At 31.5% G+C, this 27,109-nt stretch overlaps 1 protein-coding gene and 1 non-coding gene across 4 annotated transcripts; both read right to left on the minus strand.

Annotated features, from left to right (window-relative positions):
- Window positions 1–322: 322 nt before the first annotated feature.
- Window positions 323–8,687, minus strand: LOC115989291 (gibberellin 2-beta-dioxygenase 8). 3 transcript variants are annotated; one of them, XM_031112965.1, is made up of 5 exons: window positions 8,361–8,681; window positions 8,178–8,256; window positions 3,251–3,717; window positions 1,029–1,350; window positions 323–854 (listed from the first exon to the last, which is right to left on the minus strand). In XM_031112965.1, the coding sequence occupies exons 3-5, from the start codon at window positions 3,709–3,711 to the stop codon at window positions 615–617; spliced, it is 1,023 nt and encodes a 340-aa protein (XP_030968825.1). In that variant the 5' UTR covers window positions 3,712–3,717; window positions 8,178–8,256; window positions 8,361–8,681; the 3' UTR covers window positions 323–614. The 3 variants fall into 3 exon arrangements, with proteins under 3 accessions (XP_030968825.1, XP_030968824.1, XP_030968823.1); XM_031112964.1 differs by having other exon boundaries at window positions 325–854; window positions 3,251–3,720; window positions 8,663–8,687; XM_031112963.1 differs by having other exon boundaries at window positions 325–854; window positions 3,251–3,720.
- Window positions 2,681–2,754, minus strand: TRNAV-CAC. Its single transcript has one exon. It is a non-coding gene; the product is annotated as a tRNA-Val (tRNA).
- Window positions 8,688–27,109: the final 18,422 nt, after the last annotated feature.

The following is a 27,109-nucleotide window of genomic DNA, read 5'->3' on the forward strand; positions in this document are numbered from 1 at the left end:
AAATAATTGGTGGAAATTTTTGTTTTCCCGAAAAAATATATAGTTGTTTCCAACTTCTACAAGAGAGCAATGCATAAGAAAATGATAATTGTCTCTATTTTATGTACTATTTTTATATATGAGACTTAACGTATTTGGGCACCCCTCGAGAATGCCTTGCAAATGCTCTCTGCATGTATAAGCAATTTACTTAAATAAATAAAACCTTCCTTTTTAATAATAATAATAAAACAAATATCCATATTATTTATAAAAATTTAATTGAGGTGATATTTTGTACACAATTCTAAACTCCAATTAGTTAAGGGTTGATGCCTTGATATTGGACACTCCACTCCAAACAAGTTGCCAGCTTGCTAGTCATGATGATGATTAATTGCAAATCACAAGACGAAATAACGTCATCTCAAGAAAAACATCCGAAAAATTTTCTTTTGCATTATAGTAATCAATTACAAATGATTGACCCAGCATCCAATAATGCTGAAAATTGCTATAGCTTTCTTATTTTTTCCCCCTAATTGAACTACACTTGTAACACCCCCACTCGTTGTTCTCTCTCACAATCACAACAAGGCCTATATAGTCGATGAAAACGATAACACTCATGTATATTATTGGCTTTGAACAAGAAACCTAGGAAGGCCTATTTTAGATCCCAATTTTTGAACATCCTCTTGGACTTGTTGCCTGTACTCTCTAAAGCTGAATTTTCTGTAGACTGAAGGCTCGTGACAACTAAGTATCACAGTGTCATATGAAGGACAAAAGAAATATGCGGTGGAAAACCTTTCCACCAGAGAATTGGTGACAACTCTGTGTTGTACACTCTTATACACATCATTGCTCCACGCCTATCCATGAGATTATTACCAGCAAAAAAAAAAGAAAGAAAAAAAAAAGAAACATTTATTAGTGGGTGGACTTTAATATAAATATATGTTAAATAATTCAAAGTAGGTAATGTATAATCATCTAATCGTTTACCAAAAAAAAAAAAATCATCTAATCAAAGACATGAAATTTACCTGAAATAAGTCACCAATGTTGATAATTAAAGCCTCTGGGTTAGGTTTAACAGAAATCCATTTCCCATCTTTCACTAATTGCAACCCACCAACTTGATCTTGATGCAATATTGTGAGGAAGTCACTATCGGTGTGTGGCATTAGGCCAAATACCTCTGAAGGCATTGGGCATGGTGGGTATCGATTCATTCGAAGATAGCAAGTGCTAGGCAAGCAATGTTCTTGGAAGAAAGTGGATTTGTGACCCAATTTCTCAGCTAAAATTTCAGCTAATTTTTGTGCCAGACTAGAAACTGTTGTGGCGAACTGTCCAATTGTTGAGCTGGATATAAAAATACAAGTATATTAATAAGAATAAAAAGATGGATTTTGCTAATGTGTGCCCTTAGGGTACACAATAATTTTCATTTTTGGAAAAAATTTTCTCGGGAATTGAAAAAGTATTGACAGTTTTTTCAATTCCCAAAAAAATGTTTTCAAAAATGGATAGCTTAATGTGTGCCCTTAACCGGACCCTAAAAAGATATATACTAAAATATTTAGTAGGGGCAGCTCCGTTGATGATTCCGTACAAGTTTAGACTTTAGAGTGACGACAATGCCGCTGATGATTCCGTGCAAGTTTTGAGTTATGACAAACTTTAAAATTGTTAATGTGACGAGTTCTTAATTATAAATAATAATGTAATATCAATAATGAATCTAGCTAGTTGAGAAATAATTATAACCTATCAATTTTTGCAATTGTGAAATTTATTGTAAAAAATATTATGCAGGTAGGGTTTTAGTCGTGTATGACATAGAATATCATTCCCACACTTGCGGATAATCCTAAAAACCTAATGGTCAAAATCTTCGTTCATTACCTACCTGGAGTTGACGCTAGATATGGCTAGTAGTAATTCAAACCAAAGTAATAGTCCCTACATCCATTAAAGCCAAATTTTTACATCCAACCGGTCTCCGTTTACCTCATCATGATGACAAGTTATATCACGCAGCAGACATACGCATTCAATCCATCATTTCAAGGGAAATGTATTGGTATATGTATCAAATTTTTTTACACAATTATCTTATACATATGTATAAGATAATTATTATAATAAAGTATGTATTAATGTGTTTGTAAGTTGTAACAAGTTTTTACCAGAAGGTGCAAAATAGGTAGGAAAAATGAGAGAGAGACAGAGAGACCATGCATGCAGAGTCCAGCTATGTTGGTCATAGATTTCTGAAATGTGAGAAGGTAATAGTACTACTGACCACTGTATCAGTAAGGTGCATGCACCACTACTACTGTTTGTTTATTTGCCACGTATACTCTGCAGTTTCTGTATATCTGAAATCTATTTCTGATACATATAGCTTCCAAATGCAAAACGACACAAAAATACACCGATGCAAATTTGACACAATTCGTGAAGTACTATGCGCATATCTATCTATACCATGCCCATTGCACAGCTAGAAGCTGTGGTTCGAAAACATTCACATGTGATATTATGAAGCAGAAGCTGACTCATCTAGTAGATGTGGTTAGCTGTCTGTTTCATTTACTTTCTATGAAACTGATGTGTGGCAAAGAAGCCAAAGCTTCCACTAATTCAATCTAAACCCAAAAATCCCAAAAAAATAAAGAAAAACAAGCTATGTCTGAGCCCGGGTTTGAACCGGGGACCTCTAGTGTGTGAGACTAGCGTGATAACCAACTACACCACCCAGACGCACGCTCTATATTTTGCTCACTTACTAATATCCTCTTAGCTATTGTCTCTCACATCTATAAATCCTTCTATGATATTTAAGCAATTTTGTTTTTTTCAATAGTTGAGGAGGGAAGGATTTAAACCCTTGAACTTTGACGGGTTTTCGTTGAAGACACTAAAAAAAGGTCAATTGAGTTATAAAGGTCTTGACTACAAACATAATATCTATCATCACAACAAATATTGAGTAAAAGAATAAAGATAGAAATTGGGCCTCCGTCTATATCACACGATGACATGCACCCTAATCAGTAATAGCATGACCATCAGAAACAAGTTGAGCCTAAAAAAGCAATATTATAGATTGTTGAAGAAATATATGTTATAAGATTTTGTCACCTTATTCGAACCTTTTTATCTACCTAATTGACAAAAAATGAAAAGGAAGAGACAAAGAGAGTGCATAAGCAAAAACCAAAGTATTTTGGTGAATTAATAAATATTATTATTATACCTGAGACTATCGGAACCAGCAGGTGGTGAAGTCGAAATATCGAGCAAAGGAATGTGGAAAGCTTCAGACCAAGACAACTGCCTAAGGCAAGTGGCTGTAGGTGTGCCCCAACGGTAGGTACCAGCTGAAAAATTCAGGTACTTGTCTTCTTTGGTCTTCATATCAAAGGGTTGCTTAAACACCCTCTCTTGCATAAACCTCATCTTCTCCAAGATCTCACAGGAAATCCCATGATTCACAACTTGGAAGAAACCCCACTCTTGTGAAGCCCTAGCTATCTCCAACTTGCACCCCTCTCTCTCACCTTCATCGCCATGGTCTAAACGGCTAAGGTCAATCAATGGAAGCTCACATTCCTCCACCATCACAACCCGCTCGTTCTTTGGGGTAATCTTTTTTTCGATGGTTCTTCCGTCGAAGAGGGTCTTGTAGGCTTCACGAAATGGTGGGTCCGAGTCCATACTTAGCTGCTGAAATTAGAACACAGTGTGTACAGAATGTTAATATATAAGAGCTTTATATATAGGGAAAGGTAGCATAAACTTAGGTTAAATTAGAGGCTAGGCTTTAACAAATGGGTGTTTTTTTGGAGATAAAGACAAGGAGAGAACGAATGGGACAAATTTATTTTTCCATTTGTTCCTGTTTCTTCGTCGTCGATGAAAACGTTTCGGCTTTTCTTTTTCCAAGTTTTGGACTTTGGACACAAAGCTGATCCATGTCTTTTTCTTAGACTTGAAGACATCTATTTTCTTTAAATTAATTTTTTACTAGTGTTTTCTATGGTGATTACTTATACTGTTCGGCGCATAGACACCCCCCCCCCCCCCCCCTTTTTTTTTTAATTTAACTAAGTTTATTATTTTAGTTAATTTATAAATTTTTAGATATAGTTATATTTCTACACTTTAATTAAGTAAAACTTTATAAGCTTAAACTCTTGGGTGGGTTCTATCTAGTCTAGCAATGTGAAAAGAGTGTGTATAAAACTATTCATATAAACTTAGCAATGAGAATTGAGTTGAGTTTGGGACGAAATGGATCTTTTATAAACTTAAACTCTCTAAATATTTTAGATATCAAATTCTATTAATTTAATTTCAAAAATTACACTTCATACTCATCTCAATTATATTTGAAAAACTTAAACATATCCCAAACTCACCTATTTATACTATGAATGGTGTCAAATGCGTTGGATCAAGCTGGGTTAACATAAATTGAACGTCAAAAATACTATATATTTAAATTTAAGGAACTAGTAAGAATTTTAAAATTAAATAAAACAATATTTTAAGAGAAAAAAAATGACACTGATTTTTGTTATAAAAAACCCTAGTTTTCTAAAATACTACTATCAAAATATAAGAATTAGTAAGCACTTTTAAATAAATGAAACAATCACTTAAGATAGAAAGAGAAATGAACTTACTTTGGTTATAAAAAGTTTAGTTTTTTGTGTAAATAAAATTAATAGTGGGGATATTTTGATAGATTTCTTTGTGTATAAGAAAGTGATGTCTCAACTTTTGACTAAATTATTTCATTCCTTACTTATGAGATACACTAAAAATCTAATAGACCAATAGTATGATAGATTTAACCTGAAACTTTTAGATTTACATTTCAAGTCTTAGACAAATAAGGGGTCGTTTGATATTATTGTTTAAACAACAGTTTTCAGTATTTAAACACCACAATATGTATTTCCACAATATTTTTTCACTCACACATATTTCCACAATACTTAAACGACAATACTAAAAATCTTTTACCAAACGGGCCTTAAGCCTACCACCTGAGTACCCCTTGGTTTAATAATTTAGTATATAATCACGTTGGGTTGGGATATTTAAGTGGGTTTGATAATTTGAATCCAAACACACCCTCAACCAATTTAAACAATAGCAAGCCATTACTAAAAAAAAGCCCCTAAGCCCTACGTCTTATAATCCCTGCCTAAACTTGCCTTTTCAACTTAAAATCACTTTCTAATTAAAACCAAACCCAATTAATTAATCACTTTTCAAATAAATGCAAAAACAATAAATTATTAGCTTATTGATGAGGAGAAATTATTATGTACATCGGGAGGACCAGGTTCTCCCAACCAATGAGATGATGGCATCTATGCAAATATATAAGTGGGCTTTCTAATTAGTATAAGGAATAAAAAAAAAAATTTACCAAGTGATGTTATATTTGCATAAATAATAACATTTTATTAATTGTAAGGTCAAAGAAGATTGTGTTAGCAGTCCTCTTGATGGACGTAATAATTTCTCGTTGATGAGACCTTACTTTTTGGGCTTAAAATCATTTCCTAGATAAGTGCAAACATGATAAATCATTAGCACCTTTAGTGGGACCTTTTAATTTTCATGTCATCACCCACATACATGAGAGAGGACAGCATGACAAGTTAGACTTTTATATTTTCAATTGAATTATTAAGTAAGAAAAATACATGATAAGCATTCAATAACTTATTTATTAGTGGGTTTTAGTTAATTCAATTACTAAAATCTTTTATCATAAGCTATTTGAGATTCAAACTTCAAACCTTGCCTCCACTAAAAACTAATTAGTGTCTTAACATAATTATAGAGAGTAGTCATAATAAAACGGATGTCATAGATTTAAATAGAAAAGAAAAAAAAAAGATTATTTTATTAAAATAAAAAGTGGTGTTCGATAACTTATGGTTTATTGATTAATGTTATAGATACAATATTTTTCGCAGTTTTTTTTATAATTGTTGACATTACATGTTATGATTAGAATATCATCACTTTCATGTGTCCACCATTAACACCAATTTAATTAAATATGCAATAATCATAGCAGGACATATCAGTAGTAATGAAAAAAAATTGGATCCCTAGATGATTTTTGTTATTTATTTTGCCAAAAATATCATCCATATAAATATATGTCCATTTTTTTTTATATTTATATCAAAAATTTATTTAACAAAAGTTTTACGGTCTATACTAGGCAAAAATCTTGTATATGCTTGACATATACAACCTATATGAGATTGGCATATGAGCCCACAACTACGTACGAGGCCCACATGTCTGTCTCACATAGATCTTATATGCCAAGCATATAAGATATTTTTTTGTGGGGTTTATATATCAGTCTCACATAGGTTTTATACGCTAAATGTATAAGATATACTTTCTCCTATACTCGAAACTCACAAGTAAAAAGGTATAATACCCTAAAGAAGAAAAGGTAAACAAACAAAACCTCTAATTCCTTACAACAAAAGTAAAACGTGTAAAATCAAAGATATATATCACTTGCATCTCATTTCATGTGTTTACTTCTGAAATATAAAAAAGTGAAAAAAAAAAAAAATTATTTCCATTTCCGTATAAGTATACAACATTATCATACGGGTATAATTTACTCATATCAAGTTCTTAGCAAATAAAGTTTACATTAAAAAGAAGACACATACATATAATTCTGTAATGTATTTAACGGAAATTTTTAAGTTGGATTTGTGTATTTATATGGTCCTTCTGAACATGATAGGCTATATATATATATATATATATATATATGTATGTATGTATGTATGTATGTATGTATATATCTTTCTTGAACGTGTGGCCAAAATATGTGTCGTTAGCTGAAAATATGAACTTAAAAAAGAAATGTAACACAAATTTGTAATAACCTATTAGTTATATATTCAGGTTTCACAGAAAACATTTAACCTCAACTTCATGGAAGCTCTATAATTTAGCACGTTTTTTGGATTCCTTGGGGTAATTCTAATGTATATGGTTCTTAAAAACCTAAGCATTTTTAATTAAATGAATGATTCTTTTCTTTTCTTTTTTACCATGTCATCACTATCTTTCATGTATATAATTAGTGCTGGTTTATATTTGTTACATTGATGACGAAGAAAATTTTGAATAATTTCATGATAGAGTTATTGTTATAATTGTTATTATTATTATTATTATTGATAATATTATTAATATATTATTTAAAGAGTTCTAGAGAATATCTTTGGGGTCCAATTATTCGAGGTCCAAAAATTAGGTGAGTTATACTTTTTCCAGAAAGATCTTATTGGCCCATTTCTTGTGGTGTTTTAAAAAAGAAAAGAAAAAAAAAAAAACATACTTATATAGGTACGTTGAATTTTATGCACCTTTCCTCCTTTATTAGAGACCATAGTCTGGGAGATCTAACTGTGTGGGCTCAGCTTGCCCGGAATGTTGTAGAGAACATAGGAACCTCACATATCAAGGCTGACAAAAAATATGACAGGAAAGATCTGGCAAAACAATAAACTTGCTATTTTAAAATTATCACATCCTCCGGTAGGGATGGAGAAAAATTCTCTTCAGTACTTATTGGATTTGTCAAGAACATCTTATTGTTTACGGCTTTTCATTGCAGGAAAAAACTATAATGCGAATCTGACTGTAATGGATAGTTACAATCTGGACTTGACACATCCGGTGCCTAAATCCAAAGGTGACTCAGCTCACAGGTAAAAGTAGTGGTGTAACTAGTCCTACAGTACCATATATGTTTTTTAAATCAAGAAATGTTGTTGTCAAAAGCATGTTTTATTCGGACCATTGGTCCACATAGCAATCTCTCTCTCTCTCTCTCTCACGTGCGTGTCATGGGTTCTTAAAGCACCTGACCAATCTCAGTCAGTGCGGTATTTTTGACATATACACATCGTATAATTACAAGAAAGAATGGTCTAGGGTATTGATTAGAAGATTTGAGCCCAGAACTTTATGGATTACATGAAGCAGAGAACCATTAATTAGACCAATCACTTGGTCTTGGTCAATAGAAGCTTATTACAGATGCAAAAATTTTCCTGGCCACATAACAAAGTATACATGCTTAAATTGATGATCAAATTTTCTTCAAACTTTACCTGTTTTAGAGTCTCCAACAAGGTTCCGGACTTCTAATCTGCAATGCACATATGGGAGCTTTGATGGTACTGATCAGTTCTGCCAAGAAAGTAAAGAATATTAAAATTTCAGCTAATTTTGGATAGTGATATGCAAGAGGGTGAACTTCAAAGAAAAGGGCTAGATGGAGAGTGAAAGATTACTTGCATGGCAATGCACGAAGATGAAGACGTGGACGTGTACTTTCTTTTTTAAAATTTTTATGTAAAGCTTATCTCTCTAACATTGTTGACTACAATGATAAAGGAAACAAAAGCATGAGAATGGGTAGCGATTAGGACAGGGAAAGATCACTTTGCTGGGCTAGAAAAGGAAAAACTAGTTAAAGCGACTAGGACAGGCTAAACAATTGAAGAAATAAAGAAGTTGCGAAATAAAGGAGTTGCAAAAGAAACTAGCTAGCCCTCCTAATTGTAACTTTAAGAAGAAAAAACATAGATTCTACCTATTTAAGATAGCATGTGCCTGGCTAGCTACTTAGTGACATATGAAAGAAAGAGAAGCAACCTTTATATAAAAGAGAGAGGGACAGATAGAGAGACTGCGTGTATGAGTGTAGTCCAGTATGATTGGAGGGAGATATTTTACCGGCCAAAAAGCAACTTAATCAGTAATATTTATTGCACACAAATTATTATGGATTTTACTAATGTGTGTCCTAAGGGTACACAATAGTAAACCAATTTTGAAAAAAGTTTATCGAAAATTGAAAAAGTTTTGACAGTTTTTTCAATTCCCAATAAAACTTTTCCAAAACTGGATTTGTTAATGTGTGCCTTAAGGCACACATTAACCGGACCCAATTATTATACACCATTTTACACGCACCTAATTTTTGAATTAAAATGGACTTTAAAGTCACAATTTCAATTCAAAATGAAATGCATATAAAATTATGTAATAGTTTATATATAATAAACAAAACACTAATCATTATATCACAATTGGTGTGTAAAGTCAAAAGAAAGTGAGTGGGGATTAAAAGCCTATGCCTAAGAGAAGAACACGCAGCTCATGGTACTATCACAAAAATAATTTCAGGCTGGATTTTTTTTTTTTTAATTTTTACTTTTGCCTTCCTTAGGCTAAGAGATTTTCCATTTCTAGTAGTGTGTACTGTGTATATAATAAGAGTGCAAAAGATAAGAGAGACTTGGAGGAATGACAACCAATTAAATTGGTGCAAGATTTATTGATGAGACTTGGTCCAATATGCACCAATTGAAAGTTTGGTTTGAACTTTTTGAACCTTGTTTGTGTGTGTGAAATCTATGAAACAACAAGGCACATGATTGGCAAACGGAAGTTGGTTCATTAGTAAGGATTGAATGTTTTGCCCAAAAAATCTATATTTAAGTCCCATTGCCAACAGTCTTTTTTTATGAGCGATCCATAAGCCTAATATAAGTCATTTTTGAAACCTACAGTTTGCCCTGAACTTGGTATAGGATAACCTCCCCTTTACCTAAACTTTTCTTTACCCCAAAAAAAAAAAAGCACTTGATTAATCTTGGACCAACGTAAAACCGTACACCTGTGAGTAGCTATGTCGGCACATATCGATTCCAGAATCTAGCTTAGCTAGAGTCACATGCATGTATAATTTCACGTCGATTCCAGAATCTAGCTAGCTAGGATGAGACTTAATGAGGCCATGCAGTACATGTAAGAGGACATATATATTATCACCATTCCAGCATTTATGGGTATAATGAATTGATTACCTTCCAGCATAAGTGCGTGCAAAACATCTCATGATATATTGTACGCGAGTTGTGTCTATTACATACATTGTATGCAACAAGTTTAACTCATTTTATAATAGGCATTTTTGTTAGCTTGGGTACTTCTTTTTCCCAGACAATCTTGCTCCTGAGGAAGAACCATACATTTTAATGATCAGGCTACGTGGCCTGCTGCTAACGTTAAGATGCCAGATTTTATGCTGGTTAGTTCTCATATTTTAAAGTCTCTTTGGAAATACTAAGGTGTGAGTGTAAGTTAAAGAAATTTAAAGTATATGTTGTATATTCAAAAGTTATGTTTTTTTGGATATATACTACTGTCAATTTCTTTAAGATCTTCTTCCTTTTCTAACAATTGTAAAATTTATAGTCTATAGCATTGTTGAAGGCCAAAATGGGGAGATACCCCTTTCAGCCAAACTTTTCAGCAAAATGCCCCATGTTTAAAATTATTTAGAGATATGCCCCTATTTTAAACTCTATTTTTAGAAAATTGAGTTTCAATTAAAAACTCAATTTGCCGAAAATCGAGTTATATGCAATCAAACTTCAAAATAAATATTATTTTTAAGTTTGATTGCATATAACTCGATTTTCGGCAAATCGAGTTTTTAATTGAAACTCAATTTTCTAAAAATAGAGTTTAAAATAGGGGCATATCTCTAAATAGTTTTAAACATGGGGCATTTTGCTAAAAATTTTGGCTGAAATGGGTAAAACTCAATTTTGGCTGAAATGGTGGCGTGAGCTGGGTCGTGGGTTTAGCAGCGTGGACGTGGGTTTGGTGGCGTAATCTTCTCATCTCTAATGATGGGCTGCTCAGCTTGCCGATGACTTGGATTTGTGCTCAAACTCTGCCACTCGCCGATGATTGTGATTTATAACTGAAGCTCTGTCGGTGTCTTGGTGTTGGGGGTTTTGAGTAAAATGTCATGGCGAGGTGGGTTGTGCGTGTTGAGGTAGGTTGTGGCAAGGTGTGCAGTGGTGGAGATAGGCATGTTCACGGACTCATGACGTGGCGAGATTAGGTGGGTCATGGCAGAGGTGAGTGGGTTTTGATTTTGGGTGGGTTCCGATGGGGTTTGGGGTGGATTCTGATTCTAATGGGGTTTGGATTTTGATTTTTTGCTATGGATTTTTGTTTTTTTTTTTTTTATTCTGATGGTTGGATTTTGGATTTCGATTGGTTGGACTTTGGATTCCGATGGGGTTTGGGTTGGATTCAGATTGGTTGGTTTGGTTTGGCATGGTGGTGGTGTGGTGGCGACGTGGTGGTGACTGTGGTGGGTGGTGTTTGGTCGTCGTGGGTCACTATGGTGGCTCTGTTTGGTTGTCGTTGGTCCTGGTGGGTTTGATATTGTTATGTTCTTTGCTCACTGTGTTGGTTTGATTTAAAATGATTCTTGGTGGTGGGTGGTGTGACTATGTTGCTCAGTGGAGGTGAGTGGTGTGACTGGGATGCTAGACGGTGGTGGTGGGTGGTTGAGAGAGAGTAAGAGAAATAGAGATTAGAGAGAGAAGTGAGAAATATTTTTATATTATTTTTATTTTACTTTATATTATTTTAATTTGTGGTATGGTAAAATAAAAGTTGAGATATTAGGTGTATTGTAAAATAGTATGATATAAATGATAAAGTAGCTTTTGAGATGGTAAAATAGAATTTTTTGTAGAAACCGAATGTGAATGCTCTAAGTACCTCGTGAACAGCCGATAGCTTTGCAAAACAACTAGTAGTGGGGAAGCCATATTAGCAACAAGGGCTATCCAGTATCCCCCCTCAAAAACTCCTCTCTACTTATAATAGATTTATTTCACTCTTCATATTAAATATTATAATTATAAATATAAATGTGTATTAACTAGCTATTAAGTGTCGCGTCATTTAAAATTTTAAATGATGTAATATTATGTACATTGTTAGATTCAGGAAATAAAATCTTAATAGAGAAAGTATATGTGCTTATACACATGTATAACGGTCAATGTAATTGGACCTATGATCCCAAATTCCAATTAAATTTATATATATATATATATATATATTTGTACATATTTAGTACCTTTTTTTTAAGAAACTTTTTTTTTTTTTTTTTTAAGAAACATACATATTTAGTATACCTAATGATAGGTGTTTAAATTAAGTTAAAGATAAAAAAAATCTTAGCACAAAGTTGTCAAGTTTAATAGATTTTCGTTTTGTGGTACACATATTTGATTATAAAGTATTTAGCTTACATGAAGAAAAAATAATTAATAATCGCAATTTTTTTACAATTGCTGATATAACAAATTGTTAGTGCTATATAAAAAAAAAAATAATAATAATAATAGTAAACTTAGATGAAAACCAATAAAATTTTGCCAATGATTTTTTGTGTATGTAATATTCTTCAAAAAAAAAAAAAAAAAATTTCTTAATTTTACCACTGCCGACGGGTTGAAATAAGAGTGAGTAAGATGTAGCCAATAGCTAGGATAGGGAGAGAGTGGATGTGGACTCTCTAGAACTAGGCATTAATGATATTCACAATTGCTGTCAATGCAGACATTCATTATTGCTATAATCATTGATAATGATGACATTAGAGCAGTTGAATTATACAAAAGTCCTCTATACTCGCAATATGGAATGGATAAGCAACTTGCGGTGTAAAATTAGGGTTAAATCGTTTTTATAATCATAATACTGACATACAAGATTACAAGTTCACTCAGTACAAACATCTTGCACATAAACATCCCTTTCTTTCTTCTCTCTGTTTTTTTCTTCCCCTTGATTTTCTTTTTCATCACCATCAGGAAATATCTGAAGTGAATTCAGTTCAGATATTTTTGAACCAAAACCCTTAAAAAATCACATGGCAATGCAGTACGTACAAGCTTTATATGGGAGAGACTGAAGAAAAATAAGTAATATTATCTTGTTGGGAGACTGAAGAAAATAAGTAATATTATCTTGAGCATGGCCCGAAAATTTTAATATTGAAAACTTTGCCAACTACAAATTACAAGTAAACCACATGTGCTGCATTCTTATTAGTTGTAAATGGGCCAAAGATGGAGTTGTTGAATGGTCAAAACGTACACACCTTCCATCGTTGCATCCGAGAGTTTCCAGCATCATTTTTAATATAAACTACCAAGCTAATCCGAGCGATGTTTGGAATAGTTAAATAAAAATTAAAAATATTTATTTTACTTAAAGGTCTATAACTTGACTTATAAAAAATGTATAATTTGAAGATGAATGAAAAATAAGTAATTTTTATTCAATATAATGGTTTAGATTTTTTTCTTTTTCCGTCATTGGTTCCACATAACAAATAATGATGTAGGCTATTCTATGGTGATGACTTCACACAATACTCAACTTCAAATTAAATCTACTATCCACCACCAATCTAATCTATGTTATCTTGATAATAAATTTACAAATTGCATTCTTATATCCTCCATTATTTAGAAAGTAACTGGAGTAATGATTGTATGTAATAATTTTACAATATAAAATTATTATGATATAGATGATTAAAATAAGATCTAATGTTAAGGAAATTTTTTGAAATAGAATTTTAAATTTCTTAAAACTTAGTTAATAGAGTTTCTATTTTACATAAAAGTGAAGATAACCATGGGCCCAATTTTAATTTTATAGCATAGGATGTTACAATTAGCTCCATACCATGTATAATACGTTAGTCCATTATGAAAGTTCTAAATAATATCCTAATACCTTTCTATATGAGTTTTTTTTAATGATGCAATAAAGGATGAAGTTTTATAAAGGTCATTTAAGATCCAACGTATCCAATAATTTGTTTTAAAAAAAAATTTAATTTCAAAAGTCTTTTAATTGTAAATTTTTTAATCATAAAATAGACTCTATTTAAACTCTAAAGGCAAGCATTCGGAATAATCACATCATTGATACCATATCATGATAGTTGCAAATAAAAATATTATTATTCATGATTAATAGATGAACAATTAAACTGTAAAGTAATAATTTAACAATTCAAATACCAAATTTAAATTACAACAACACATACACAGAAGACTCCAAATATTGAAACATACTTCTATTTTCATTATTCAATCAAAACCAAAGTTTCAAAGATAATTCCAATTCTATTAAAACCAATACATACATACACATGAACGTAAAGAATTCCAAAAATAAAAACAACAATCTCCAAAAGCCTTTGCCTAATATAGTCACTTCCCCCCCCCCCCCCCACCCCCCCACCCAAATTGTGCTTTCTTTAGTTCTTTTTCCTTTTATGTTTCCTCAAAATTTTTCTAATTGACCAAAATATCTCTCATATATGTTAACATTAAACCTGATAAGAAAACTTTACATATCTTTTGTTTTGAAGGCGCTCTAAGAACCAAAATCAAAGCAAGAGACTATACAGAAGAAAATACCCAAACCAAAATAGCCCTCCCTCACAAATTCAAAGATTAAGGGTTGCACCTAAAACAAAGAGAAATTTACATTGTTGATCAATACATTCAAAGAGATATTTATCTATGACTCAAACTAACAAATCAAAACCAAATACAAATTTCCATAGAGCATAAATCAAAGAGAAGACTACCAAACGTATTTGCAGCACACACAAACCAAAAACAAAAGTTGTTGCACTACCAAGATATCTCTCATCTAAGGCAAAGCTGCATTGCTTTATATATAGAGGAAATTACACTTTACTCACCTGTGGTTTGCCCGAAAAACACTTTACCAACTTGTGGTTTAAAAATTGGCACTTTACCCACTTGAGGTTAACTCCATTTGTATCCCATTACCCACCTCTGTTAAAAATATGGATAAATTTGTATTTTTGTTATCATTTTATGTCTCTTTCTTCTCAAAACATAAAAAACTAAAAAATCAAGAGAAAAGAAGATCTAAAAGCTAGGTTTTGTAAAAATTAAAACCTAACTTTTACATCTTCTTTTCATGTATCAAAACCTAGCTTTTAGAAGTATGTGTCATTCTTTGGACCCTAAACTTAATTCTTCCAAAACCCTAAAATTTCAACTTCAACTTCTCTTGAGCTCACCAAAAGCACACATAGATAGAATGTATGTTAAATGTACCAGTTTTTCGTCGAAATTGGTTTTGGTGCAACAGGAAGGCCAAGATCCATCATTGTAGTCAGGCCGAAGTCCATCTATCACATAAAATTTTATAATAAGAGATTTATGTAAAAGAATTAAAATTAATCTACGATTGATTTATGCTATTATCAAAATATGTATGTATACTCACGGATTTTGAATTCAGTGGGAGCGTTAGAGCTGAAATAGTAGAAATAGAAATACAAGATGATATATCACTGTAAATAATATATTTTTCATTATTCGAATTTGAATTAAAAATTGAAAAGAGAGAAAGAGAAAATTAATTAATACAGGCGGCAGGAGGCATTGAAGGGACAACGATGACCTAGTTGTTCCCCTTATATATATATATATATATATATATATATATACACACTTAAGAGTGAGTCCTAACAGGAGTCTCTCTCTTTTTCTTAATCCTAAAGTTTTATTTTATTTTTATTTTTTATTTTATTTTATGTGAGTCTTTTTTACTAAACAAAAATAATTTTATTTAAATATTGTGCTGATGTGGAAAATTATGGGAGCTTCAAATATTTACATAAAATGATAATTTTATTTAAATATTGTGCTGATATGGAAATTTATAGGAGTTTCAAAAGTTTCGGTTATATATATATATATATATATATATATAGACTACCAAGCTAACATGATATGCCTCAACTTTCAAAGCCCAATATACGCAACATGCAATGAAATCCCAATTAATATGCTTTCCCATCCTTCTCCTCCTCCTCCTCCTCCTCTTCTTCGTCTTCTTCTTCTACTTCTTCTTTAGAAGTGATATAATTTTAACTTTTATTATGATTACTTTTTGTCATCAGATCAAAATTGCAATTGATTTGTGGTGTAGACATGATTCAAATTTTGAATGTCAGATATCTTATTTAACAATAAGATATTTTACTAGTAAAAGAACTGTAAATTATTTAATTTGCCACATGGGTGGTTGATAGATATTGAAGCACAATGTTTGAGTGAGCAATGGATGGGCTTTGCAATTCATGTCATTGTTAATATTCGATGTCATGTGCATTTGGCAACCGATTATAAGCTAGTTTTTTGCCTAATATCATCTATTTACGGGTTTTACACTACTTTTTGTTTTAGCCAAATAATTTACTTCTAGCTTTTTAGAAATAAACTAGCTTTTAATTTTTTATCTTATATTATGCAAATAAGTTACCGAAAATAAGTAATTCCCAACAGAACATTAAATATGCTCAATCATTCATGAGGCCTAAAAAGATTTCGCCATTTCAATTTTAATGTGTAATGATGTGTGCAGACATGTGGCAATTGATCAATGAATTGTGAATCTTTTTAACGTGGAACCTTTTTTGTGTTTAAAAAGAAATTTTGACACGGCACATTGTGACTTTGATATTCTAGGACCCGTTTGGTAATGTTATTCTAATAATGTTATTTAAGTTTTTTGAAAATACGTGTAGGTGAAAAAGTGTTGTGAAAATACGTGTTGTATTGTTTAAACAACGAAAACTGTTGCTTAAATACCCCTACCAAACGCCCCTAAATTGTGAAAAAAGAGGGTGATTCTTGCAAAATTTTCCCATTCATTTTCTATTTATGAACTCTATCATCCATAAAATAAAGATTTTTCCTTGAAGCTTGAAGAGATATATGACTTATATCTTTACTTTGATATTATATTAGATTATTTAAAAGCAATTGTTTCAGAACTTCTAGATCTTTACGGTCAATTAATCTAGGACTAATCTCTATAGTAAAAGGCCTAGGTTCTATTTCTCAATCACAAGAAACATTATTAGACAAGAAGATGAAGAAGAAAGCAGTAGTTCTAAAAAAGAACTTTTTTTTTTTTTTTTTGCTGAGAAAAAAAAAAAAAAAAGAACCTATTGTTATGAAAAATGTACAAATTCCTATAATGCTAAGAACAAACTATCTTAAGAGTAAAGAATAAATAAAAAGTTCTAAAATCTATCATTTTTCAAGTAGGAAATGAAGAAATTCTCAAAAAAAAAAAAAAGTAGGAAATGAAGAAATTATATTCCTTCCTAATTAAGGAAAGGGAAAACATATATATGTTTTAGGATATTTTAATTTCCTTAGATATAAACCTTACAGTGAGATTAATATAAAGCCTTAATTTCTTGAAGAAGAAGTTGAGACTTACCACACTTTGTTGGCGCAAAGTCTATCTGGTGTACACTTATATTTATTGTGTCGATCAAGCATTGGAATATCAATTAACTCTTTTTTGATTGTTAATGTAACATGTTTTAGATGGACTTGCATAGTTTCGGATAACCTTCTCTACTCATTTCATCCCATGGGTTTGGTAATTTGATGAAAAATTGTTCTAACCAATATATATTAATTTTTGGTGGGTTTACCAAAAAATAATATTTTCTAAAAAATTTTACATAATCTTTAAAATAACAACTATTACATAATTCTAGCTTGGATAGCATAAAATTTGTATCTTCCTGAATTGACAGTTCTCAAACAAAACCATAAAGCAGTATTTTGTGTTTTACCTTCTTCCTATTTTAGCCACTGCAAGGTGCGTCTCCTTGAAGGGTAGCTGCAATATAATGAAAAAACATTTCTTTTGTCCAAGTAATTTTATAGTTGGTTGTTACGACAGATAGAGATCGAGCCCAATCATCAATTGCTTTTATTAATTTGGTCTTTAAAAAGTATATTTGTCAGATCAAGGTGGGTTTCATTTTGAGTGACTGACTATTTTTGTTCATATCATGCATCTATTCTTGTATAAGAAGGAGTAGGTAAATGAGTTTCTTCCTCTTTCACTCTACTGGTAGATGGTTTATTCTCTCCAATATTAATATTTCTAGTAATAAATTCACTACTAACTCATGATCCAAATTCTTATGGATCTAGTAGTTAAAGTTTTTTTTTTTTGGGTGAAGAAGTGTTTTTTTTTTTTTTTTTTTTTTTTTAAAATCTTGATTTGTTTTCAGTTTCACTCTCACTCTCACTCATCAGGTTGGCTATTTGTGTGTGAGGAATTTGAAGATTAATTATCTTCATCATCTGAAACAAACATGGTTGTTTCACAGTGGAAATTCAATAAAAGATTTTAATATTCAAAACAAATGTTTCTTATCTTGGTAGCAATTTCATTTCTTTCTTGAATAGAAAATTATGGATCTTTGCATAGATGTCTCCAAAGCATAAAATATGAAATATATATATATATATATATATGTACAAGCCTTTATTAGGGATGTGCATTCAATTTACCAACCTAATAAACTAACCTAACCTAACCAATTCTAATACTTCGAGTAATATTTTAGTGAGGTGATAGGTTGGGTTGAATTTTAAATTTTTTTTGAAGTTCGAGTTAGGTTTGGTTTGGATTGACAAAATTTTCAACCTAAATAATTTGACACAACCCATGTTATTAATACAACTTGGGTTATAAGACTTAGTTTCAATTTATTAAGGAAGTTGGAATATCAAAACTAATTGTGTAAATTGTAATTGTTTATTAAATAATGAGCTTAAATAGTTGAATGAAAATCATATAATTTTATAATGCCTAAAAAAATGATCCCAACTCAATATGTACGAGACCTGTTGCGTTTAATTAAAAGCCACCATGAATTGGAATGGGTTGAAAAATTTTCGAACTCGAGAAATTCGGATTTGGTTAAAAAAGAAAAATCATAAACCCCCAATCCAAATCAATGCTTGCACCGCTAATTTTTTCCATGTGAGAACTCCACCTACGTATTTGATATCAACTACTTTTTTCTTTTAATATCAACTACTAAGCTAACATGTTATGCAACAAGTTTCAATGAGGAGCCAAAACCTCAACTAATTAACACATTTTGGTATTTTCAATGAAAAAATCTAAGATTTAAATCCTTCCAACTCAACTATCGAAAAAAAAATGGTAAATTGCAAATTACACCTCTAAAATTTGGTAGCATTTGGATTTTACACCTTGAAATTTCGAAATTTAGATTTTACCTCTTGAAGTTTGGGTATTTGGATTTTATACCCTAAAGTTTCAGAATTTGGATTTTACTTCCTAAAGTTTAGGGGTATTTGGATTTTACACACCCCAATTCTGAAACTTCAAAGTGTAAAATCCAATCACTCTAATACTTTAAGGAATAATATCCAAACACATCTAAAATTTAGGGAGTAAAATCTAAATTCTGAAACATCAGGATGTAAAATCCAAACATCTTCAAACTTTAGAGAGTAAAACCCAAAAATTGAACATTCAAGGTGTAAAATTTAAACACCTCAAAACTTTAGAGGTGTAATTTGCCATTTACAAAAAAAAAAAAAAAAATCTTTCAATGACTAACATGTATTGAAATCCCAATTAATTAGTATTTTTTTTTTTTTTGGTTGAGAAAATAATCCTTCAGTTGGAGAGTCTGATGGATTCAACTCATTCTATTGTAAATGAGCAATACTAAGATCACATAATTGGCCACAACTCACCATATGACAAGTTGCGAGTGGTAGATATGTGGACTCATATAGACCCACAACCATATTTCTATCACTCACAACTCATTATGTGGAGAGTTATAACCAATTACGTGGTCCTAGCATTTCTCATTGTAAATGGTACATGATTATTTTTAGATTGCCACGTGGATGGCTGATATATGTTGCAGAAGAATGTTTGATGTGTTGCACTATACAACAAGGGGGCAAAGTATGAGGTAGACGGGCTTCCCATGTCATGTCGTTGGTTGAGGCCCAAAAGGATTCGGCCTTTTCATTTTTATTATGTAATGTTGTGTGCCGACTGCCGACGACTACCGACTCGAGTGGCAATTTGGTCCTGGGAGACAAAGTCTCACTCCCACGGTCCCACCGGCTTCCTTATCACGTGGATTGCCCCTTTATTCACTTTCTTTAGTTTTGGAGCAATTCCTCTTTTTTTTTTTCTTTTTTTTTTTTTAGCAATTCTAATACCTCATAAAAAGACCACTATTTTACCGGGCAGACTATGGTTTGTTTTTTTTTTTTTTTTTTTTTTTTTTTTTTTTTTTTTTATCATTTTCACATGAATTTATTATTTTTTCTTCATTACACAAAATCTGTCACACGGATAGTTATGACAAAAATTATGGTTTTTCTTTTTTTTTTTAATATATAATCCTAGAATTTTTGATAATTTTTCAACATTCCTGCAATTTGTTGAAGTGGTAGATACTTGAAACTTTATCTATTATCTTTATTCAAAATTCTATTATTCTAGGCAATAATTTATTAAAGAAAAAGGAAAGCTATCAAGGCAATAAATGCGTAGAGAAAAAAAAAATTACAATTGATAAAAATTTGCGTTTAACTTAGATAATCAAATTCAATTTTCTTGCAATTATTTTCATGTTCTTAGAGAAACTCTCTCTTTACCATTTTTGTTCAATGTCAACCAACGGAATTTATGAGCAAGCCCTAGATGAACACATAGTTTAATTAATGGTTTCTCTATTTTACTTTACATTGTTATTACTTAGAATGATAAAGATAAGTAGAGGTTCAAATTAAAATAATTTCATTGATATCACTGCTTTTCGCAACCATTTATTTTTCACTGTTTTAGCATTAGGGGTAAAATGATAATTTTATGTTTTAAATTTCCAAAAATAACCTTGTTTCATATCTTAGAGCGGTCACAATGCACTCACATTGTCTTTGCATCGATTACCATCAATATACAAGTGAAGATTCATTCACAAACACTATCCTTTCGGAGAAAACATATTGGGTGAAGATCATGATCAAATTGACTATCTTTTTATTGAGGATGGTTTTTAAAATTACCACTTCTTCCTGCAATTTTGACTTGGTCAAATTGATCTTGTCCATACATCTTCAAAATTCTCAATCTAATATAATTACGACACATCATTAGTTAAAATTAATTTCTTAAGAACCAATCATAACTAATTAATCATGATCATATGTGATCTAATCGTCCAAATGCATACTAGTTATTAAAACTTAATTAAGTTATAACTTTTAATTTGGTGATTCAAAAATTTTTTTTTTTGGGAGAAAAATCTGGTGATTCAATTGAAGCACATAATATGTCCTTTTGATTGTTAAAAATTATAAATTTTTTTTTTCTCAAAAAAGTTTTAAAGAAACGGTGATCAAAATTTTGATTTCTACCCTTGAGTCATGAAATGACATTCTTTTCCTTAAAAATGAGGTAAAACGGAGGTTGTAAAATAATGTACCTACACCTACCCATATGGCCTATATGGAAGTCAGTGAGCCCCAATGAATGAGAACACTCCACCCTTTCTCCATTCTTAGGCCTTTCCACTCCTCCCCCAAAAAAAGGCCCCACTTCACTCTCACACTTTCATTCACTCCCATTTTTCCATCATATCAAATGGACAGAATCATATGTGCCATGCATGATGCACGCCATTTACTTGTCTATTTTCTTGATTTGTTTTGACTAATTGGAGCAAATTTCTGCCATTCAACACAAGAAATATGAGTAAATCTGCTTATGAGGGTCACAAGTTCATGTCTAAGTATGTCATTAAGCTAGATATTTTCATTAGATTATTTTACTTAAAAATTAAGTTGGGTGAAAGTCGAGTCTAAGTGAGACTTTTTAAAAAGCTACATATCACACAAGGCAACTATTTCTTTAATTTGTTTTGACTAACGAGAGCAAATTGCTCCCACTTAACATAAGGTATATTTGCTTATGAATGACAAAAGTGCTTGTCTGAGTATGTATTTAAAATAGATTATTTTCATTATTATCTTATTTTGTTAGTAAAAATATTGTTTTGCTTAGAAAAACTGAGTTTTCAATAAAAGGAAAAAAAAAAAAAAGAAGCTAAATCGTAAAAATAGTTTCGTAGCTGTTTTTAAAGTTCCACTAAATGATGGTTTTTAAAAACATTTGGTAGCCGTTTAAAAACAAAAAATGGTGTATCGCACCAAATGTTAGTTTGTTTGGCAAAAATTTTTTAGAAAATTTTTCCCAAAATCACTATGCAAAACAAATTTTTTTTTTTTTTTTTTTTAAATTTTAAAACAACCCATTGTTTTCTATTATCATTTATTTTCTCTTCACTTATCTCTCAACACTAACGTTGTTGGACCATCTCCGAAAGAAGCACTGCACAAGGAGAAATTAATCTTTCATCAGTAACATCGAGACTCGTCCTCCTCTATGGACACAAAACAACAAAGGGTCTAGTCTTTTTTGATCATGTAGTGCTAGCCACCAGCAATCCATCAACCAGTATCCTGAGCCACTAGCTTGTTGGGGATTTCAAACTCAAGGAATAATAATGAAAGAACAAAATGAATACAACAAGCAAACTGAAATTATGATTAACTTGGAGGCACAATAGAAGGTTATCCTTAGACAAAATTTGTTCCCATATGTGAGTTACTAAAGGTCTTCTACAAATTTGTCTCCAAGATATAACTAAGTTTATTGGCTTTTATATATAGCAAATTTGGAGAAAAGAATTAATTATCAAGTGAACATGAACTATTATTTATACCCAAAGGATTATTACCTTTCAATAGGTACCAATGGAGAGTTACAATGTTTCAAAAAATGCCCACTAGGTGCAAAACCTTTTCAAAAGTTTAGAATAGTTACCAGACAAAACTGCAGAAAAAACTATTCACGCAATCTCGATCGATCGAACTTGGTGTCGAGATGCAGTTGAGAAATCTTGATCGGTCAAGACTGCAGTCGAACAGACAAAAGCTTTTAAAGCCAATTCCTTCAACACTTTGATCAATTGAAACAGTATTCTCGATCGGTTGAGAATCCCTGAACTTGAAATTTTCACTTTATCATTTTACACAAATGATATACTCTTCAAACTATATATTATTATTACAAACTATCCTTATATATACCTATATATACAACATAGCTCTCTCTCTCTCTCTCTCTAATGGTTTTTTTTTCTTTGGGTTATGGGTTCTATGGACTCTATGGACTCTATGGACTTAGTGGATTTTGGTTTTGATTGAAGTTGTGTGCGTGGTTAGGTGATGGTAGTGGGTTTGGGTGTTGCCAATTTGGGATGGTTTAAGGGAAAAGAATATGAAACAGATTTTGAGAACAAAACACACAAAACTGTTTTTTTTTTTTCTTTGTTGGTTTTGAAAACACAAAACATGCACCAAACAGGCCTTGTATATTTCACATGGTATTTCCTTGTCTATTTCTTTGATTTGTTTGGACGAAGAGGAGAAAATTGCTTCCACTCAACATCGGTATATCTTCTTAGAGCATGCACAATGGTTGTGCTAAAAAACTATTTTATCTATTTTAACACCTCATTTTATGTTGGAATATTTTAATATTAATTATTTAACATGGTTTTATATTACAACATAAATGTAAAGATGTGAGAGTTAATATGGAATATGAGGAATTAGTGAAAATATTTAATCTCACATTAAAAAGGAGAGAGACTATTTTATTCTTTTTAATTATGGTGATTAATGGACTAATATGAATTGATTCAGATATTGAGTTAGATATGTGTGCAAAGGGGAGGAGAAGAGAGAATGTGTCAAAAATGGAAACGAATCAGCCTCTTGGATCCTCCTACTTGACAATCCATTCAGAATAATTACCATATCCATTGGTGATCAGTAAATGGTTTGAATTAATACTCCATTTTTATTATGGAAAATGAAAAACCATTAACCCACTTAATGGAATATCCGTTTGGGCCTTTTCATTTTTTAGAAACTCCTTATCTCACTATTAATTGTGTAACTCCAGCCTATCAGATTAATATCCAGCAATTAATCTTGTAACACCCACTACATCAACATAATAGACCTAATTAATCAGATTAATTTAGGTAGAACTCAATCCAAGTTACTGCAATATACACTAAAAAACAGAGAGGTTCTTGGCAAGGAAGAGTGTTGTTTCTGGTAGAGTTTTGGGCTTGAACACTTTGTGTAGAGGTTGTTCTAGTCATACGACATTTGCTGGGCTATTGTATCTTGGGGGAGACAAGTCAGAGAAAGTCTGTACTGATTACAAAGCTTAGCCAACCAAGGGCTTGAATCTCCTTAAAGAGAGCGAGTGTCACGCCTTAGTCCAAATAGTGTTGTGTATTTTCTAATCTCAAATTAATAATATTCAGAAGTATTATTCTGTTTCTCTTTGTATTATTTCCATTATTATTGTGTTTGTACCAACACTCTACAATACATCCAACATCAAAGATTCTATTTTTTTACCACTAAATTTACACATTCTTTCTTTATTCTTTTTTTTTTTTACTCTGTCTCTTTCTCTATCTTCTTCTCCTTCTCTTTCTCTTCTTTGAAGCATGAACAATCACAAATCAAAATTTCTCAATCTAGTAAACTTATACCCATTGCCAGCCACCATCACCACTAGTTAAAAAAAAAAAAAGAAGAACCCATAACCCATTGCCAATCACCACCACCACCAGGGAAAAAAAAAAACATTAAACTTCAACCTACAAACAATAACCTAGCAACCCACAACCCATCAACACAATCACCAACCACAACCCACAACATGATTTCAACCCAAAATCTTATCTCAACCCACATCTCGATCTCAACCTAAACCCACGGATCATCAAACCCACCTCAACGAGCCACCATCACCACCACCAATAAAACAACCCACCACCACCATCATCACCGCTAAAAGAAAAAGGACTTAAGAGAAGGGGTAAGAATGCAGAGAAAGGCTAGAGGGAAGACTAAGAGAGAGGCTTAGCCAAAGAAGAGAGAGAGAGAGAGAGAGGTTTGCAGAAAGAGAAGAGATAGAAAATGTATAATAATGAAAGAAGAGAGAGAAACCAAATATATATATATATATATATGTGTGTGTGTGTGTGTGTGTGTGTATTTATAACTTTGTTGCCACAATAAACTACTAAAGATGACAGTTTACTATAACAAGTTGACAAATTTTTTTAACTATAGCACCATCAATGTAGCATGTATTTTAGTGTTTTTGGTTTTAAAATAATTTTTTTTTTTAATAGCAATTTTAACACCACAAATATGGATGCTCTATGAAGGGCAAAAATCTGCTTAAGGCCTCGAGCATTGTTTTCAAACACGGACCGAATCAAATGGTCCATCTGGGTTAACCGAAAATTGGCCCAAGGTTTGGTTTTATAAGTCACGGTTCAGTCATATCCTTATTTTGGTAAAAATTGATGAAATTTTGCCTGCTCTTAAGAAGTGAGATAACATATTCAGTGTGCAAACCATTGAGCTACACACACCTTGTTGGTCAGGAATGAAAAATTAATAAATATAAACCAATTTAAGTACCAAATATATTAAAAATATTTAAATGACACGTCATGGTTTGACCACAATTGAACCTCAACCCGACTTCATAAACCTTGAACCTCTCCCTTTATTGGTTCATTAAATCGTTCGAGTTTGAAAACCATGGTCTTGAGTATGTATTTGGAATTGGAATATATTATATTCATTGGCTTATTTTGGTAGTAAAAATATTGTTAAGCTAGGAAAAAAAGAGTTATTAAAAAAAAAAAAGGTACATAAGTTGATATAAAAAATAATCTTAACTTAAGGGTCCATTTGGATATAACTTATTTTTACTGAAACTGAAAACACTGTAGCAAAATAATTTTTAAATGTGTGAATAGTGACGTGAGACCCATTTTTAATATTTTTTTTCTAAATAAAGTGGCTGTGGGTTTCATGAACAGTGCTACTACAGTACGTGAACAATGATAATTGTCTCTAAAAGCTTGAAACACGTGGGAAGAAAAAAAAAAAGCAAAAAGCAAAACGCAAATGCCAAACGCAACATAATTCCTATCCAAACACTCACTTGTAAGCAATATCAAACAGGTGACATCGAGAAATCAGACTATTCATAGAGTGACAGATTGTGCCGAAGTCTTGAAATTTTGCCACATTGTCCAATTTCTTTCTTGGGAAAAACTTTTGTTCAAATCTTTCATTTTCAATCATTGTAAGTCAAAAAAAGAAAAGAAAAGAAAAGTGATGAAGATTGTTCTGCAGTACGTGAACAGTGATAATTGTCTCTAAAAGCTTGAAACGCGTGGGAAAAAAGAAAAAAAAAAGAAAAAGCAAAACCCAAACGCCAAACGCAACATAATTCCTATCCAAACACTTACTTGTAAGCAATATCAAATAGGTGACATTGAGAAATCAGACTATTCATAGAGTGACAGATTGTGCCGAAGTCTTGTAATTTTGCCACATTGTCCAATTTCTTTCTTGGGAAAAACTTTTGTTCAAATCTTTCATTTTCAATCATTGTAAGTCAAAAAAAGAAAAGAAAAGAAAAGTGATGAAGATTGTTCTGCATTTTTCTGCGTACATTCATGCTATGTATCTAGGGCGTGGGCTTGAGTACAATGATATATACAAGTAATAATTTAATACTCTAAAATTATGACGACATTGTATTCATTGCTATTATATAGTAATAGTGAGTCTCATGCCCCTTTGTCTCTCCCTTGTGTATGAGTTATTATTATTATTATTATTATTATTATAAAAATTGGTAATTGTCCCCATGGTTTTAGAAAAAAGAATGCTCAAAGAATTGAAAAATGATTGGTTCTAGTTGTATTGGTTGAATTGGCTGGTCCAATTTGGTTTTTAAAACCATGATTGTCCCACATTGTTTAAGAGAATATGTTATGTGCAATATAACTTGACATATCATCCCTAAAAAGTTATTATGACTTTTGAGTGAAATTTGTGATGTATTTTTGTATTAAAACCACATTCACTTTCCCTTGTGTGTATGTCCATGTGTTTTTGTTTTTAAAGAAAGAAAAGAAAAGTGAATTTTATTAATTAAATTCATAGTTAAATCTACCATTTATATGAGAGTTTGGTTGTTGTACTATAATAATACATATAAATTTTTTCTTAAGAACTGTAATGATTTTTTTGATATGTACTAATTTGGATTAACTTCTAGTGACAAAATATATGTTCTTTAAATGTGAATTCCC

The sequence above is a fragment of the Quercus lobata genome, chromosome 5, assembly GCF_001633185.2.
Source record: "Quercus lobata isolate SW786 chromosome 5, ValleyOak3.0 Primary Assembly, whole genome shotgun sequence".
Lineage (NCBI taxonomy): Eukaryota > Viridiplantae > Streptophyta > Magnoliopsida > Fagales > Fagaceae > Quercus > Quercus lobata.

Bases quoted from the DNA above. Each gene is read 5' to 3' on its own strand.
- LOC115989291 (XM_031112965.1), bottom strand. From the start codon at position 3,711: ATGGACTCGGACCCACCATTTCGTGAAGCCTACAAGACCCTCTTCGAC. The intron at 1,351-3,250 runs GTATAATAATAA...TTTTATATCCAG, and splicing joins GCTGGTTCCGATAGTCTCAG to CTCAACAATTGGACAGTTCG. The intron at 855-1,028 runs GTAAATTTCATG...TCTCATGGATAG, and splicing joins ACATTGGTGACTTATTTCAG to GCGTGGAGCAATGATGTGTA.